Below are 17,138 nucleotides of genomic sequence, written 5' to 3'. Positions count from 1 at the left end.
TATCTTACATATTTCTTATCCCCCCCCCCCTCTGGCACAACGATGATTTATAATCGATATTTCTTTTGCTTCATTTCAATACACATGTCGTTTGGGTAGGCCTTTTGAATATCATGCAGCTTGCTGTTGCAAGTGAGGCCAAATGGATGTTGAAAAGACGGACAAAGTGTGGAGAGAGAGGTTTGGAAGTGGAGGGCTTTTGAATATCATTAGGAGGTAATTCGTTGAAGTACGGTGAGGCCACATGGATGTTGAAAAGGTAGACAAAGCGTAGGAATATAAGAAGAGGAAGGAGAAGGCAAGTTGATGTGGAAGGAAATAGTCGAAGAAGAAGAAGAGTGCGCGGTGGGGGCGGGTGGTGTGGGTGGCGGTGGGTGGGTGGGTGAGGGCATCTTAAGTGTAATGCCACGTGGGAGGCGCCCCGCATTTGTAGTGACAAGCAGCGAATCTTGCATGCAAAATTTTGGATGACGACCTCGCCCAACCCATGTGGTATCGTCCTTTTGTGGCTGATTACGATCTCATTCCTCCCAAACAATTCGGAGACAAACCCTGCTTCATATACGCTCGTAATTTCCCTCCCTCCCCCGCCGACTCTTGGTTCCCCCCGCTTCGTAAGTCTCTTCTCTCCCTCTCTTTCATCCTCCGTAGCTCACCGCCTTGTTGTTATTTCTCTATTTTTGCCTCTCTCTCTCTCACCTCCGGCTTTCTACTTTACTCACATTCCATAGACTTGGATAGCTCATCTGCCGGCCGTTCTCGCAGGACGTTCGTTCCCCGCGACTTGAGTAGTTTCTAAAGATCTTGTTACGGAACTTCTACTTAAATGGCCGCCGTCGAGCATCATGTTCTGGTTCAACAACCACCTCTTCTCCTTGCTGTCTCACACTCTCTGCAGCCAAAAACAACCGTTACAACCATTACCAGGACTTTGATCTATTTCTCTCTAAGTATCTAAAGCGGTTAGCTGGTGCTAGTTTGCTTAAGCTGCCTAAACTGTATACTGCAAAGGAGGTAGTAACGCTTCGTTTCATGCAGGCAGAGGAAGCGACGCTTAAGTATCTTGGGTTCGTCGAAATAACGGTCTATTCTGCCTCAACATACGCAGCAATGGCGTACGAATTTGCGAAAGAGTGCTCAGGCTCTTTGAAGCCTCGTGTCGATGCTGTCGAGAAAAAAGTCAGAAGCGTTGTTGGACCTGTATACCACAAGATTGAGGGTATTCCTCACGAGATTCTACTCTTTGCTGACAAGAAGGTACGGCTACATGTTTTCTTTCTACCACAACCCCGTTTGAACATACTTTCTTAAGATGGTAATGAAGCATGTGGTGAAATTGTAGGTGGAGTCTTTAGCATGTGCCGTGGAGACCCACGTGCCTCAGAAGGTAAAGGAGGTGTCATATACGGTTTTTGGAATCGCCAAGCAAATTCCAGACTATTTGATATCTGTGGCTGCGGAATTGCATAAAAGCGGCTTTGTGGAGACGTCTAAGGCTTACTATGCCAGATGCGAGCCAGTAGCAGAGGAGTGGCTTTACTTCGTGTGGAAGAAGTTTCTGAAGCTCCCATATTCTGTCGAGGTTATACATTGCGTGGCTCCTCCTACTCTATTCTGCGCCGACAAGTTCAACCACGTTATAGCCGCTTTGAAAGAAAAGCAGCTTCCTTTGATTGGGTTCGTGCCCTCCTTGCCGGTCGAGCGCATCGAAACCATTATTAAGAGAGATGCCTAGTTTTTGGAATGCGTTCTACTATCCATTCGTATTTGTCTTTCTACATTTGTGGATGATGAAATAAACATGACTCTTTTCTGCTTTTACATGATCTCCGAATGAAATTCTGTTTTGCTCTCTTGTATCTCGAGGTTGTAAGGCACGTGTGGAATGATATCAAACGATGGCTATTGCAATGCCTATCGATTTTGGAGTACCTCGTGAGTTTTGGAATAGATAGCCTTCTTGGAGGCTTGGCATTCCAATGCCTTAAAGGGGTACACAATTGCACCACTCACGCTTTGATATCCTCATTCTTGCTTTAATCATGGTTATCTCAAACAAACAGTCACTTGTAGATAGAGTAAGAGGAACTAGAATGAGAGAGGAAAGTACTCAATTTTCTATCCTCAAGTCAACTCAGTTGTACATAGAGTAAGAGGAACGAGAATGAGAGAGGCAAGTATTCAATTTTCTATCCTCAAGTCATGCTAGGATCATGTTTCTAACGTTGGAAATGTTACTCCCCAACTCTCTAGAACATGTTAAAATTATGCTTTTATGTTCTCATCATGGTGTTGCAAATGTTTGTATTCATTTGCTTTCATCACATCTAGAGCAAGAGAGAGGCATCCAAGAAACTTCATTTCAAACATTACATATCATCCTTTACCAAGGAAGCTTCTCTAGTCTTCATTCCCTAAATGGAATTGGGTAAGTTTTAATGTATACAAGTGCATGCATTTTCATCCTTATCACTACGTGGCATTTAAGTTCTATTTATTAGGTGGAAATTGAACTAATTTTGAACTTGGAGCATTGCGATTTAAAATTTTAAAATTTGAAACAAAGTGACATGCACGTGGCACAGATACCCCACATTCTTGTGGAAGCTATCGTTGGAATGTTAATGGACACCCTTCTTGGTAGGAGTGGATGCATTGGAACCATTGGTTAGTAGGTGGAGAACTAGTGTAGCATGAAGATGAGCAAAATTAAGGGGATTATGGATGTTAGGATTGGACATGGATGCTCATCTAGAAATCTCACAAAGAGATCCTTTCAAATGCTTATTATTAGTGCAATATTTGGCCTTTTTTGTGTGTTAAAAATTAGTCATAGTGAAACAACCAAGATGGATGTTAGGGCAAAAGAAATCTATTAGTGGAATCAAAGGAAAACATGGGTAACTAGGTAGTGTAGTGACAATGCTTGTACGAGGATGCATGGAGTAGAATATACAATGATGGTAGTATTGGTTTGGCACGTGTAAAAATTGTTAGAGCTCATGGAAGTAGAATAAGTACATTATCTTCTAAATTAAATCGCATTAAATGACTAATAATCCAAATTATAGTCCTTAACAATTTAGACTGATGTGCATTTCAAGGCATCATTTGTATTTACTATAGTGTTTATGGCTAGTTGATAATTTTTTAAGACCTATAGGGGTGATTGAGTCTTCACAGTTGATTAAATCTTTGATTATTGAATGGTGGTACAAGCTTAAGAGCTTGTATGGAAGCTAGTTAAAAGCCTTAAAAGGACACCATTCTAGCTCACTGACTCTTGATTATGCTCATTTTTATTGAGCTCTACACTTTTGTGGGTGGATGTGCTACTCAATTTCCTCTATCATGTTTATGGTTAGTTCGACATGGTTTTAGAGCTAAAAAGGGGTGATTGAAGATTCATAATTGATTAAATCTTTGATTATGGAATGGTGGTACAAGCTTAAGAGCTTGTATGGAAGCTGGTCAAAAGCCTTAAAAAGGACACCATTCTAGCTTGTTGATTCTTGATTATGCTCACGCATATTGAGCTCTACATTTTTGTGGGTGGATGTGCCACTCAATTTCCTCTTCTCATGTTTGCTAATTAGTCTCTTACATGCTTCACTCCACTTGGATACAAAACCAGATTACGATCACAAATTTTAGATTCTTTAGAAAAGGGCATTATGTATTCTTATTTATTAAGGCTAAACTAGCTACCTTATTCCCTAAATGGGTCGTAGATCTTCTAAAAATTGTAGCTCAACATGTACAACTAAGAATTGAGCATGGTTTTTTCTTTAAAGCGAAAAGGAAAAAATTATATTAAAAGTGAAAGTACAAAGAAAAAAGTAGACAACTTGGAAGTTGGAGTCAGGTTTACATAGCTGCACTTAAGCTTTGAGTAGAGCGTCATTTCTTTTTCCAAATAGAAACAAAGAGGTATAAATCTCCCTACGGATACAAAAGTGAAGATCCACTAGAAATGGAGCTCTATAAAATACAAGTAAGTTCTTAATTCTCAAAATGTATTGAACCGTGATAGCCTGGACTAGGTGTCAAACTTTCACTTGGACCTGATTCATTTGGGCTTTATCTTCAAGCAAAACAATTTTCCATCTTAACAAGGCAAGGATGGAAGATCTAGCTAGCCATCTCTAAATCATTTGCCACATACCCTTGCTTGTATAACAAGCCCAAAAGAGGTGAAACTGTGATTCCATGTGGACTCTACAGAAAGGACACAATTTGACTAATCTGTCCTTTGTGGGAAGCTTACTAGTAAGAAGTCTACATAAAAAGAAATTAAGTCTAGTAGATGGAGTGAGTTTCCAAGGTTTGCTCAGTCGGAAGGACGAAATGTCAAGTGAATCCCATGGGCTTGACTCTCCATGCCATTTGAGACAAATAAAATATATTCATTTTTTGTTTGAAAAACAAGTCCTTATGAGATAACTGCACCAGATCTTTCCCTTGAGGATTAACCCATACTCTCAAGTCAATAGACTAGTGCAAAACCTGGATGGTTGGCTAATCTTGCCGCAACCTAGCCATAGTCATTTGCATAAAAGTTCATTCAGCAGTAGGTGATAAGTGAAACCTCTATGTTAGCTCCACTGCAAAAGAAATTCTTATTCGATGTAGTCCCAAATCGACCCCCATGTAGTAATCTGTTTTTGGTGCAATCGTAAGACTAGTCTAGGCCATATTTGGACTAGGGCCACTTGATTATAGAATGGCCATTAAATATTGAACCCCAAGGACCTATCTCCAAGCAGTCAAGAGGAACCCTGCCATTCACAATATTTTGTAGCTGCTCGCTAGATTTGTACCATCCTGTTAAGAACCTTCTAGTGTGAGAAATCTTTTTTTTTAATGATAGGAGGATTTTTAGCCATTTCAATGTCCCATGGGAAAACCCCACCATGCGAGCCTTCTCAATCTGAAATCAGCATATTGCCAATGAAAAGCGTGCCATTGGCTTAAATCTAGAGAAAATCATCCGACCATTGCTCTAGATCGGCAACGCCAGTTTGGATAAAAGGCAAGAGGGCAAAGAGAAAGACCATGGAAGGTACTAAAATATCTTTTAACATAGTGAGACGCTCGAGCTAAGAGAGTTTCTTATCCCACCATTTGTGGTACTTTGATGCTTTTTGGTTTTGCACCTCTCTCATTAGAATAGGAATCATTTTATTGTAGTGGGTTCCAAAAGCTCACGATTTTGAGTGGGAGACCAAAGCATGATATGAAATTCTCATACAGGATTTGGTAATTGATTGTGTGTTAGCCTTCCTGGTAGCCTTGGCTTATGCCCACTTTGTGAGGCAACTAGTAGCCACGATAATATATCGATCTTGTGTCCCTTTCACCGCCGCTGGATTGCTAGGTCTTATGAAATAAATGCCCCGTTTCTCAAAAGGTTAGTCTTTGAGAACTCCCATTAAAGGCATATAGTCTTGCTTATGAGGTATGGAAATTTTCAAGCCTAGAATTCGTAGCGCTTGGCAAACTCGACTGCATCTACAAAGAGGGTGGGCCACCATAGGAACACTTGTAGCACCTTACGGGCCGTGAGCTCTTCTGCAAATTGCCCACCTGCAATGCTCAAATGGGCTTGTTTTAGCACCTCTATGAACTTGTCCTTACTAACAGAGTGGCAAATTATGTCATCCTTACCCATTCGGTATAGTTGGCCACCATTGGCTATTAATCGGTATGGTGTTGCATCTTCGACGAGTTTTCGGGCCTTGCCTTTGTTAAGGTTTGGCTTGTGGGAATTCATTGGCCAAGAAACCACCAACCTCTTGAGCCCATTTCGGAATTAAATCTACAAGGAATAATGGGGCATTTAGGAGATCATCATCCAGCCCACTTGTGGGCTCTCCATTTGGGATACGAGACATATGATCTGCCATGAAATGTGTGCATCCCTTGCAAACTACGACGGTGAAATTGAATCCTAAAAGGATGAGCATCCACCACATGATGCATTCGGTCATGCAAGGTTGGTTCACGAAGAACACAAACTTGTTTGCCAACTAGTAGTGATAAAATTTCTTCACTGCATAGATCATCGCAACTTGCAAGGCCTTCCCTCTCCGTCATCATGTAATTCATCTTTGTATCATTTAGCTAGCGACTTGCAAAGAGTATAGGATAGTACAAATTTTACTCTCCTTGTTGCACCAACATACACCCTATTGCAAACTATATGTACATGGAATATTAAATTCTAGTCTGGTGCTCATGAGACAACTGTAGAAGCTAGGATGAGTTTGAGAGTCTCATAGGAGGTTTGGCAAGCATTTGTCCAGTTAAATACGATCAACAGCTTATACAATGGGTGAGTGATCTTGGCATAGCTATAAATGAATCTATGATAGTGTCCCGTATGCTCGATAAATCATTGCATGCCCTTTGCATTGGTAGAAGGCCGTAGCTTCAAGATGAGGTTGATCTTGTTGTAATCCATAGAAATCCCATTATTGGATACAAAATAGCCTAATATTACCACGTGTTTAATCCAAAATTAGCACTTGAGAGGATTGAGAGATATTCTATAGAGGTGAAACCTCTCAAAAACAAGTCTAAGATATTTGAGGTGGTCATCCCATGCCAAATGTATGAAGAGTTTGTCTTAGAACACCTCTAGGAGGTCTCTCAAATACTCCTTGAAGGTTGTGATCATCAACCCTTGGAATGTAGCAGGAGCATTGGTGATCCCAAAGAGCATTGCCCTAGAAGCATATACTCCCCATTCCATGGCAAATGCTATCTTATGTTGATCTGTTAGTGTTATGTATACTTGGTTGCACATAGAGAATCCATCCAAGAAGCTAGAAGCTTCTTTTCCTTCAACTCTTTCTAGCACATGCCCTGTAAAAGGCAACAGGTAATCATTAGGGAAATTTTGGACTCAAAAAGGGCCTCTTGGATTAGTCCCTTAAGATTTGTGATCAGCAACCAACCAATGGGAAGGCTTGGGCATTAAAAGAATGGAGGATTCCATATTGGCCTCTCATTGGTGGAGTGGGGCCTCCCTTGGTCCCCACTAGGCTCCTATTTGCCTCCCTCTTTCCCACACCACCTCCTAGGGCATTTAGTTTTGTAGATTTGCCCTTGTGAGGCAGAAGTTGTGTTTTTTGCAGTGACAGAATATTTTTGCAATGTTCTGTAATGGCGTCTGATGCTCTTTCACAGATAGTCACTGAAAAGCTTGACAAGAACAATTTCCAAGCATGGAAGTTTAGAATGACGAATTTCCTTAAAGGGAAAAGGCTATTGGGAGTTCATTATTGAAGTTGAACAAGAACCAGTTATTCCTAATGTTCCCAATCAACAGGAGTTACCGGCATTTAAAGGATGGCATGAGAGAACCAGAAAAGTTATGTACTGGCTATCTATCAGTATTTCAGATTCTATGATTGTGCATGTTCAGGATGCAAGCACGCCGAAGGAGGCGTGGGATACTTTGACAAAAATGTACAACACAAATACGTAAGCAAGGAAAATGCAGCTCAAGCAGAAGCTGCATAACATGTAGAGAGAAAATATGAGCATCAATGACTACCACATGAAGGTGAAGAAGATTGCAGATGCACTTGCTTCCATTGGGTCGCAAGTGGAAGATGATGATTTAGTTTCTGTGACCTTGAATGGTCTAGGAAAGGATTATGCACAATTCCGGACATCCATTGTCGTTCGTGAAAAATTTCTTGATTTTGAGGAGTTGATTGCTCTTCTAATTTTTGAAGAGCACAGAAATGGTGGTGCATCTTCTTCAGGAGGAACTTCAAAAGAAACTGTCCTACTCAAATGCTGGAAGAGGTAGAGGCAGAGGTAGAGCAGGCCGATCTGGAGGCCATGGTAGAAATTAGAATATGCAGCAAATTCAAGAAAACCAGTCCTATGGAGGAGGATGTGGTAACTGTAGAGGCAGGGGGAGCCAAAGAGGTTGTGGTGGACGGCAGAGAGGCCAAAATGCAAACAGCAATGTTGAATGCTACTACTGTGGTAAAATGGGTCATGTGGCTAAAGACTTCTATAAAAAGCAGAATGACATCATGAATAGAAAATTGCAGCAAGGCAATTATGCATCCTCTAGTAGACAGGGTGATGACAGAAATGAGCATTTGTTTATGGTGCAGAAGATGACCAATTCTATGACAAGTGCAGAAGAAAGCAATGATGTGTGGTATGTTGACTCAGGTGCATCAAACCACATGATAGGTCATGCAGAATGGATGCAGGATGCAAGGAAAATTGAAAGACCAGGATATGTGGAGACTAGTGATGATACTACACATCCTATTGTGCAGATTGGTAAAATTCCTTTGTCTATGCAGGATGGGAAAAAGAAATACCTGTCTGATGTATTTCATGTCCTGAATATCACCAAGAACCTGGTTTCTATTGGTCAAATGGTTGAGCAAGGCTTGCAGGTCAGATGTAATCCTCATGGATGCTTTGTTGAGGATATGAAAAATAAAGGTCGCTTGATAGCAAAAGGGAAGAAGAAGGGCAGGATGTTTACGTTGGATGCAGACATGCCTAAATTGAGTGCAGCAATGTTTGCACATGGGACCAGTGTAGTTGTAGATATTGATATCTGGCATAAACGCATTGGTCATGTTAATCTGCAGCGACTTAAATTAATGCAAGCCCAAAATATTATTGCAGGATTGCCTAAGTTCAAGGTTGTAGAAATGCATAAGGTATGTGAAGCCTGTCAATTTGAAAAATAGGCAAGGAAACCATTTTCTGGACATGTTCAAGAGAGTAAGAGGCCATTGGAATTAATCTAGTCTGATGTGTGGACTACTAAAGCTGCATCTATTAGAGGCTGTCATTATTTTGTCACTTTTATTGATGACTACAGCAAAAAAGTTTGAGTGTATTTTTATGAAAAAGAAAAGTGAAGTGTTTGGGCATTTCAAAGCTTTTAAAGCTATGGTTGAAAAAGAAACAGGCTTGCAAATAAAATGCCTAAGGTCAGATGGAGGGGGAGAGTATCTCTCAAATGAGTTTGCAAGGTTGTTGCAGGAGCATGGCTTAAAGTAGCAATATTCATGCAATCATACCCCACAACAAAATGGACTTGTAGAAAGGAAAAACAGGCATATTGGAGAGGTATCTCGTGCCATGCTCAACGAAAAAGACCTGCCAGATTATTATTGGGCTGAAGCAGTTGCTATAGCAGTCTACATAATGAACATGACTCCCACTGCAGCAATACATGGCATGATGCCAGAGGAGAGGTATACTGGCAGGAAACCAGATATTTCTCATTTGAAAGTTTTTGGTTGCATTGCCTATGTTCATGTGTCAGATGAGTTGAGATCCAAGTTGGATCCAAAAGCTAAGAAGTGCATCTTTATTGGTTATTCTCTGCAACAGAAAGGGTATAGATGCTATAACCCTTCTACTCGTAAGTTTACAGTGAGCAGAGATGTTGTTTTTGATGAGATGAGCAACTGGTATAAACTAGTAAATGTGATTGATGATGTAGATGCACAAAATGGTAATGCTGCACAGAATTCATAGCAGCAATCACAAAATATTAGTAGACTTGTAGTGTCCTCTAGCAGTGGTTTACATACTTCTCCATGGATAGGCAGATTGAGATCAGGAGAATCTCCTCAAAGCAATGCAGATAGTGGTATGCAAGTATCATGAAAGGGAAAAGAGAAAGTAGATCAACCCATGGTTGATGTGAATGTAGGTCACTCTTATGTCGATGGTGAATCCAGTGGCTCAGAACAGAGCCTTGATGATGAGTTGGGTATTCCTTCAGTTGTTACACTTAGAGTACGGAAGACAAGGGATGTTTTGAGAGCACCTGGTAGTGAGCCTATTTTGCGCAGGTTTACCAGAGTTAAGTATCCTATGGATAGGCTGAAATATGATGGATTTACAGCCATTCACTATGCCTATATGGTCAAAGTGATACATGAACTAGAACCCACTTCTTTTGAGCAAGCCATGGGAAAAGAAAAATGGAGAAAGCCATGGATGAAGAAATGGATGCCTTGGAAGCAAATGCTACATGGGAATTGGTGCCTTTGCCTAAAGACAAGAATGCAATTGGCTGCAAGCGGGTTTATAAGGTGAATCACAATGCAGATGGTTCTGTGAACATATACAAGGCAAGATTAGTTGTCAAGGGGTATGCACAGACATATGGCATTGATTATGAAGAAACAGTCCAGTTGCAAAGATGGCAACCGTAAGAGCAGTCATTGCTATGGCTGCATCAAAGGGATGGTCTTTACATCAGATGGATGTAAAGAATGCCTTCTTGCATGGTGATTTGAAAGAAGAGGTCTTTATGGAGCAGCCATCAGGTTATGTGCATGTTGTTCATCCTGAGTTTGTTTGCAGGTTGAAGAAAAACTTGTATGGCTTGAAGCAAGCACCCAGAGCATGGTCTGACAAGATAGGACAGTATCTTGTCACTATTGGCTTTCACATTTCCAAGGCAGATTTCTCACTCTATGTGAGAAAAACAGAGAAAGGCATTATGCCGCTTGTCATTTATGTTGATGATTTGATCATCACATGTGATAGTGATGAAGATATCCTTCATGTGAAAATGCTATGGAAGCAAAAGTTTGAGATGAAGGATTTGGAGAGCTACGTACTTCTTTGGCATTGAGGTGATTAGATCCACAAGTGGGATATGGCTCTTGCAGAGGCAGTATGGATTGGACATGCTATCCAAATATGGGATGACAGGCTATAAGCCTATTTCAGTTCCTTTGGAGCAGAATGTGAAACTGAGCGCAGATGCACGTGAGCTTCTAGAAGACCCTACTATGTACATACGCATAGTAGGAAGTTTGATTTATATGACTATTACCAGCTATGCTATTGGGTTGGTAAGTCAGTTTATGCAGGCTCCAAGGAAACTGCATTTGGATGCGGCTAGACGCATACTGAGGTATGTGAAGTCCACATTGCAGTATGGACTATTTTATGAGACTGGGGTTCAGATACAGTTGCATGGATACACTGATGCTGATTGGGCTGGTAGTATTTCTGATAGACAATCTACTAGTGGATATGTGTTCTCTTTTGGGAGTGCTGCAGTCACTTGGAGCAGCAAGAAACAGCCTGCAGTTGCCTTGTCGAGCACATAGGCTGAATACAGGGGTGAAGCAATGGCTACATGTGAGGCATCTTGGTTGCATAAGCTACTTTATGAAATGCATCAGTCTATAGATGGGCCAGTTGTCATTTATTGTCTTTTCCTTCTGTTGACGTATGCTTATGCTCATATGCCCATGCATAAGCATAAGCATATGCTTTCTCTCTTCCTCTCTTTTCCTTCTACTCTTTCATCCTCTCTTCTCTCTTTTCATAAGCATATGCATTTGTGTATGCTTATGCTCATATGCTAAAGTAGATGCATGAGCATATGCTCATATGCTCATGCATAAGCATAAGCACATTCTTTCTCTTCTTTTTCCCTCTCTTTTCCCCTCTCTTTCATCTCTTTTTCTCTCTTGTCATACGCATATGCATTTGCATATACTTATGCTCATATACTAAAGTAGATGCATGAGTATGCTCATCCATAAGCATAAGCATATAATTTCTCTCTTTTCAACTCTTTTCTTTACCCTCTTCTTTTTCCTTGTCTTTTCCCCTCTTCCTTCTCTTTTTCCCTCTCTTTTTTCCTCTCTTTTCTTCTTTTCCTCTCCTCTTTTCCCCTCTGTTTTCCCCTCTTTCATCCTCTTTTCATTAGCATATGCATTTGTGTATGTTTATGCTCATATGCTGAAGTAGATGCATGAGCATATGCTCATATGCTTATGCTCATATATGAGAGGAAGTGATTGAAAGAGAGGAAGAGAGAAGAGAGGATGAAAGAGAAGAAAAAGAGAGGGGAAAAAAAGAGAAATCATGTGCTTATGCTTATGCATGAGCATATGAGCATATGAGCATAGACTCATATGCTCATATGCTCATGCATAAGCATAAGCACATGATTTCTCTCTTTTTCTTCTCTTTCATCCTCTCTTCTCTCTTCCTCTCTTTCAATCGCTTCCTTGCTCATATTCTCATGCATAAGCATAAGCACATGATTTCTCTTTTTTTCCCCTCTCTTTTTTCTTCTCTTTCATCCTCTCTTCTCTCTTCCTCTCTTTCAATCGCTTCCTTCTCTTCTTTTTCCTTCTCTTTTTCCCTCTCTTTCTCTCTTTTTCTTCTTTTCCCCTCTCTTTTCTTATTTTCCTCTCTTCTTTTTCCTTCTCTTTTCCCATCTTCCTTCTCTTCTTTTTCCCTATCTTTTCCCTTCCTCTCTTTCATCCTCTCTTCTCTCTTCCTCTCTTTCAATCACTTCCTTCTCTACTCTTTTCCTTCTCTTGCATTTACGTATGCTTATGGTTATATGTATGCTTATGCTTATTTCCTTCTCCTTAGCCGTATTCAGTTCTTTTTTCTTTTGCTCCTTAGCTGTATTTGGTTCTTTTTTTTTTCAAATAGATTCTAAATGGAACAACCACACCCTCACCCACGGGTGTCCTCCCTAAACTCCAACCCGGTTCCCCACGTCGCATGGATTATAGACATAGCTTCTCTAGTAGCTCATGTAAAAGAGAAGATTGTGCAAGATAGTGATTGTGTGAAGTACAACATCCAGGTGCGTGTGCTTTGGGTGGGGTCCAAGCTGAAGGGTAGTGGAGCAGGGGCGACTGAGGAATGCATGACACAACCTACAGGATCTCCATAGGTTGTGGAGAGATCGCCACGATCGCTGGAGCACCAAATATGATTGTATAGAGGACATAATGGATTGTGTGGAGGCCTTTGTAGATTGCGAGTACATAATCTCTAAAGAGCATGACTGCATATTAGAAGAAGTGGAGGATGAGGTCCCCAATGACCCGCCTAGTAGCTCGGAGGAGGAAAGTACCTCATATAGTAATGTAGAGCAGTAGACCTCCTCCACTATTTTGGCATTTTTTGAGAATGTCTCTTTTGGAGACAAATTTTTCTTAAGCATACTTTGTAGCTCATGTAAAAGAGAAGATTGTGCAAGATAGTGACTGGGTGAAGTACAACATCCAGGTACGTGTGCTTGGGTGGGGTCCAAGCTGAAGGGTAGTGGAGCAGGGGTGACTGAGGAACGCACGACACAACCTATGGGATCTCCGTAGATTATGGAGAGACCGCCACGATCACTGGAGCACCAAATATGATTGTATAAAGGACATAATGGATTGTGTGGAGGCCTTTGTAGATTGCGAGTACATAATCCGTAAAGAGCATGATTGCATATTAGAAGAAGTGGAGGATGAGGTCCCCAATGACCCACCTAGCAGCTCGGAGGAGAAAAGTACCTCGTGGAGTAATGCAGAGCAGTAGACCTCCTACACTATTTTGGCATTTTTGGAGAATGTCTCTTTTGGAGACAAATTTTTCCTAAGCATACTTTGGAGATATTTTGCGCTCTCTTTTTGTACATGAGAACTCTTGTTTAACAATAGTATTTTTGGCGATATTTTTTATATATGAAAACCTTCTTGGATTCCACTTGTCTTTCATAAATATATGTCATTTCAAAACTGGCTTTTCATAATTGTCTTAAGTAAATAATTGTCCTTTCTATGTTGATGTCATTTTATGATTTTCACAAGTGATTAATTGTCTTTTCATAATTTCTTGAGTTTGAATTTCATAACTGTCTTTCTGCTTCTTACCCGCTCTTGCGTTTGTTTCTGTCTTCGTGTTTGTGCCTACGTTTGTCCAATCCCCCCAAATTAGACATGGGATCATGTCGCACATCCGATGAGTATGAAAACCCTTGTAGGAGGAGACATCATGTCCTCTACTCTCCAGAGGACTTTGATTCCACTTAGGCGACTCCTCAGGGGCCTACCCCTGTGACTACGACTCCTCTCAGACCTAGCACTGTGACTACCCCTCGGGGAACTCCTTTGCTAGCAGCCCATGGCTTCAAGTCCCGACAAGTTTGTCGCATAGATGAGCAATGCGGAGGTAGCCAGATTCTTTTCTCTACTATCCCAAAGGACCTCGTCTTTTCCCTCTCCTACACCAACGACTGGACCTACTCAATAGCCGTCTCCTCTAGCCCCTTCGACTGAGGGGTCATCACTTGGGTGTACCCATCGTAAGGGAAGAAAGAGTAGGAAGCGTCGAGATTGTTGTACTGACTCGGGAGATGTAGACGAGTCAGCACACTCACATCCCTACAGGTCTCCACTTGGTCACGAGACCCAGTACTAGTCAAGTTTCTTATCCTCTCACACTCCCTCTACTACTCGTCGCTCCATAAGCTCTCGCAGTAACACCCCTCGCTCTAGCTCTGCCACTTCCATGACTCCTCCTTTCCTATGAAATCACTAGGGTTGGAGAGATAATAGAAAATTAAAAGGACTCAGAAGTGCTAGCCACCATGAGAGCCACCACTTCAAGAGTGGCATAACTACTGACTAGCAGTACCAGGATGATGAAAAGAAGAATGCAATCATCAATGAATTAAAAAGACAATACCCTAACCCCCCAAATTGGGAGTTCAGTAACTCTTACATGAAAGAGCACATGAGTGGGGTCTTGAAGCATCATAGGTCAACCTTGCATACTTCCATCGCAAAGGGGAAGGCTAAACCCAGTTGGGCAGACAAAACTGATTGGATGTTTTTGAAGAAGTAGTACAGGGACCATCCCAAAATTTTTGAGAGTTAGAGGAGGGCTGCGAGGAGACGGCTGGACTCCATAGGTACTTCGCACTTTGGTACAGGCAGACGGTTGGCATTCGAGGCATGGGTGGTAAGTCTACTTCTTCTCATTTAATTTATTGTTCTATTTGTTTTATTGCATATTGCATGCACTTTATCTAACTCTCATAAATTGGGCCCACAGCAAGATGCGATGGGTCACCTTCCCACAGAAAAAGAGGCAAGACACGCATTTCACATAAGAGCGAAGCCGTGGTTTATTGAGATGGAGCCCATGGGAGCGACAATCGATTGGGCTGAGGTGGCTGCTCGCATGGTATATATCTACTCCTATTTGTAATCTCACTTTTTAAATTGTTTTATTCTTTATGTTCCAATCTAATTTCCAATTAATATGGTTTCACTCTTAGGGTACAAGCTCAAACGTCCCATCAGCAGAGGTGAGTGGTGATGATGAAGGATTTGGCTTACACGGCTTCGATGAGGGCCAGGGATCAGGCGTAGCTCACAAGGGCCAGGGATTAGGCCAATGCAACCACGACGACGAGGAGGAGGACGACGATTCAGATGAGTAGTAGTAGTTTGTATATACTTCGTATCATCCTTTTCGAAAGGGTAATTTTGTAACAAACAACTGGTTATACATGGTATGGCGTGGTTGGTTCGTGTGGTTATACATGGTGGCAGTTTGGTATATCTTTGGCATGTATATGCTTCTGTCTCTTGGCTCATTTAAGCGATTTTGTATCACCCCTTTCACAAGGGAAATTTTATAACAAACAAGGTTTGAGAGTTTTATCTCGCTTGTGTACTTGTAAACATTCTTTTGTAATTAAAAACATTAGTGGGGCAAAATAGGGCTTGCTGTGGCCCTGTTTAGCCCCACTAATGTTTTTTTAAGGTTTCTGTTAAGCGTCGCTATATAGCGATGCTTTACTAGTGTCACTATATAGCGACATTTATCAGAGTCACTATATAGCGACGCCTATATAGCGACATTTCTTTTTTGATGCTAATAGCGATGTAAATACCGACCTCTGCGCTTGTCGAAAAAAAACTTTTTAGTGTAAAAAAGGTTGGTATTTTCGTCGAAAAATGGCCTGTGCCTTGTAGTGTTGTCATTACAACATATGAACTATCAACCGTTGCCGTTAACACTATCATCAATCAAATTGTCGATCTCCGTTCATGTCCACCATCATTGGCTAAATTTAGGGCCCTCCCCTTGGGCATGTAAGGCATATAGCGACGCTTTACTAGTGTCACTATATAGCGACATTTATCAGAGTCGCTATATAGCGATGCTTATATAGCGACATTTCTTTTTCGATGCTAATAGCAATGTAAATACCGACCTCTGCGCCTGTCGAAAAAAAACTTTGTAGTGTAAAAAAGGTTGGTATTTTCGTCGAAAAATGGCCTGTGCCTTGTAGTGTTGTCATTACAACATATGAACTGTCAACCGTTGCCGTTAACACTATCATCAATCAAATTATCGATCTCCGTTCATGTCCACCATCATTGGCTAAATTTAGGGCCCTCCCCTTGGGCATGTAAGGCTTGGTTTAGACAAGGGGTGTGGCCAAAACCAATTTGGAGGATGGTTATTGGTGTGCCATGTTCACACACGACGGCACGACAATAAAACCATTTATTGCCAAGGTTATTTCATAGCCCTGTTGTGGGTTCTCAAGAATGTTTCATTGTGTTGAGGCCACCTAGGTTCACTGTGCGCCACATCTACAAATTGTCCCCCTTGATGAACACCCCTTTTGCATGACGGCTATCGTCCTCGTTTGAACTTGGCCTAAGGTTGTGTACACAGGATGAATGCTCAACCAATTTAAGGACACAAAAAGTGGAACGGGTGGAGAAGTCTTGCAAAAAGAGTGACATGGCGAATGAGTCATGCTCACCTAAGAAGAAATCTTGGGTGGCTGAGGGACCCATGTGTATTTTCCGAAAAAACACATCCTAAAGATTTGAGCTCGGGACACTTTCGAGTCCACATTACCTATCTTTACCACTTAGCCATCATGCCGAAGATAAGCTTACATTTATTATTTATATACACTTTTGTTTGCCTTGTGTGAAATGGAGGTGGACATCCTCCACTTTGCTATTCCAAATAGGTTGGACATGGGCGCTTGCAATTTCCCTTGGCATCGGATTTTTGTGAATCTAGCCAAAGGTTGCATACACACTCTCATAGCATGGCAGTAAAGATCTTGCATATGGGGTTGAAGGTTGTGTGATCAAGCTACACCCGTTGCCTATGCATGTGAACCCGTCCAATGAGATGCGCTGGAGAGGCATGGTCTATTCACACCACGAGAGAGGCATGGTCTATTCACACCACGAGCCTGGCCGACTAGCCCCACCTCTATGCTAAGAGCAATGGCAGTCAATCAGAGTGCAATTGTCGTGGTAAAAAACTATGTGGTG

The 17,138-nt window shown here is 41.5% G+C and overlaps 1 protein-coding gene across 1 annotated transcript; it reads left to right on the top strand.

Annotated features, from left to right (window-relative positions):
- The first annotated feature begins 481 nt into the window (after positions 1 to 481).
- On the top strand, positions 482 to 1,823 carry LOC147896425 (stress-related protein-like). The gene is made up of 4 exons (XM_087383100.1): positions 482 to 614; positions 766 to 853; positions 1,039 to 1,257; positions 1,343 to 1,823. The coding sequence occupies exons 2-4, from the start codon at positions 827 to 829 to the stop codon at positions 1,733 to 1,735; spliced, it is 639 nt and encodes a 212-aa protein (XP_087239226.1). The 5' UTR covers positions 482 to 614; positions 766 to 826; the 3' UTR covers positions 1,736 to 1,823.
- Positions 1,824 to 17,138: the final 15,315 nt, after the last annotated feature.

The sequence above is a fragment of the Dipteris shenzhenensis genome, chromosome 12, assembly GCF_047967505.1.
Source record: "Dipteris shenzhenensis isolate YYH24624 ecotype China chromosome 12, Dip_SZ_1.0, whole genome shotgun sequence".
NCBI classification, from domain to species: Eukaryota; Viridiplantae; Streptophyta; class Polypodiopsida; order Gleicheniales; family Dipteridaceae; genus Dipteris; species Dipteris shenzhenensis.
This window is presented reverse-complemented; position numbering and strand designations above follow the sequence as displayed.

Coding starts and splice junctions, on each gene's coding strand:
- LOC147896425 (XM_087383100.1), top strand. CDS start 827: ATGGCCGCCGTCGAGCATCATGTTCTG. Junction 854..1,038: donor CCGTCGAGCATCATGTTCTG/GTTCAACAACCA, acceptor CGTTTCATGCAG/GCAGAGGAAGCGACGCTTAA. Junction 1,258..1,342: donor TACTCTTTGCTGACAAGAAG/GTACGGCTACAT, acceptor GTGAAATTGTAG/GTGGAGTCTTTAGCATGTGC.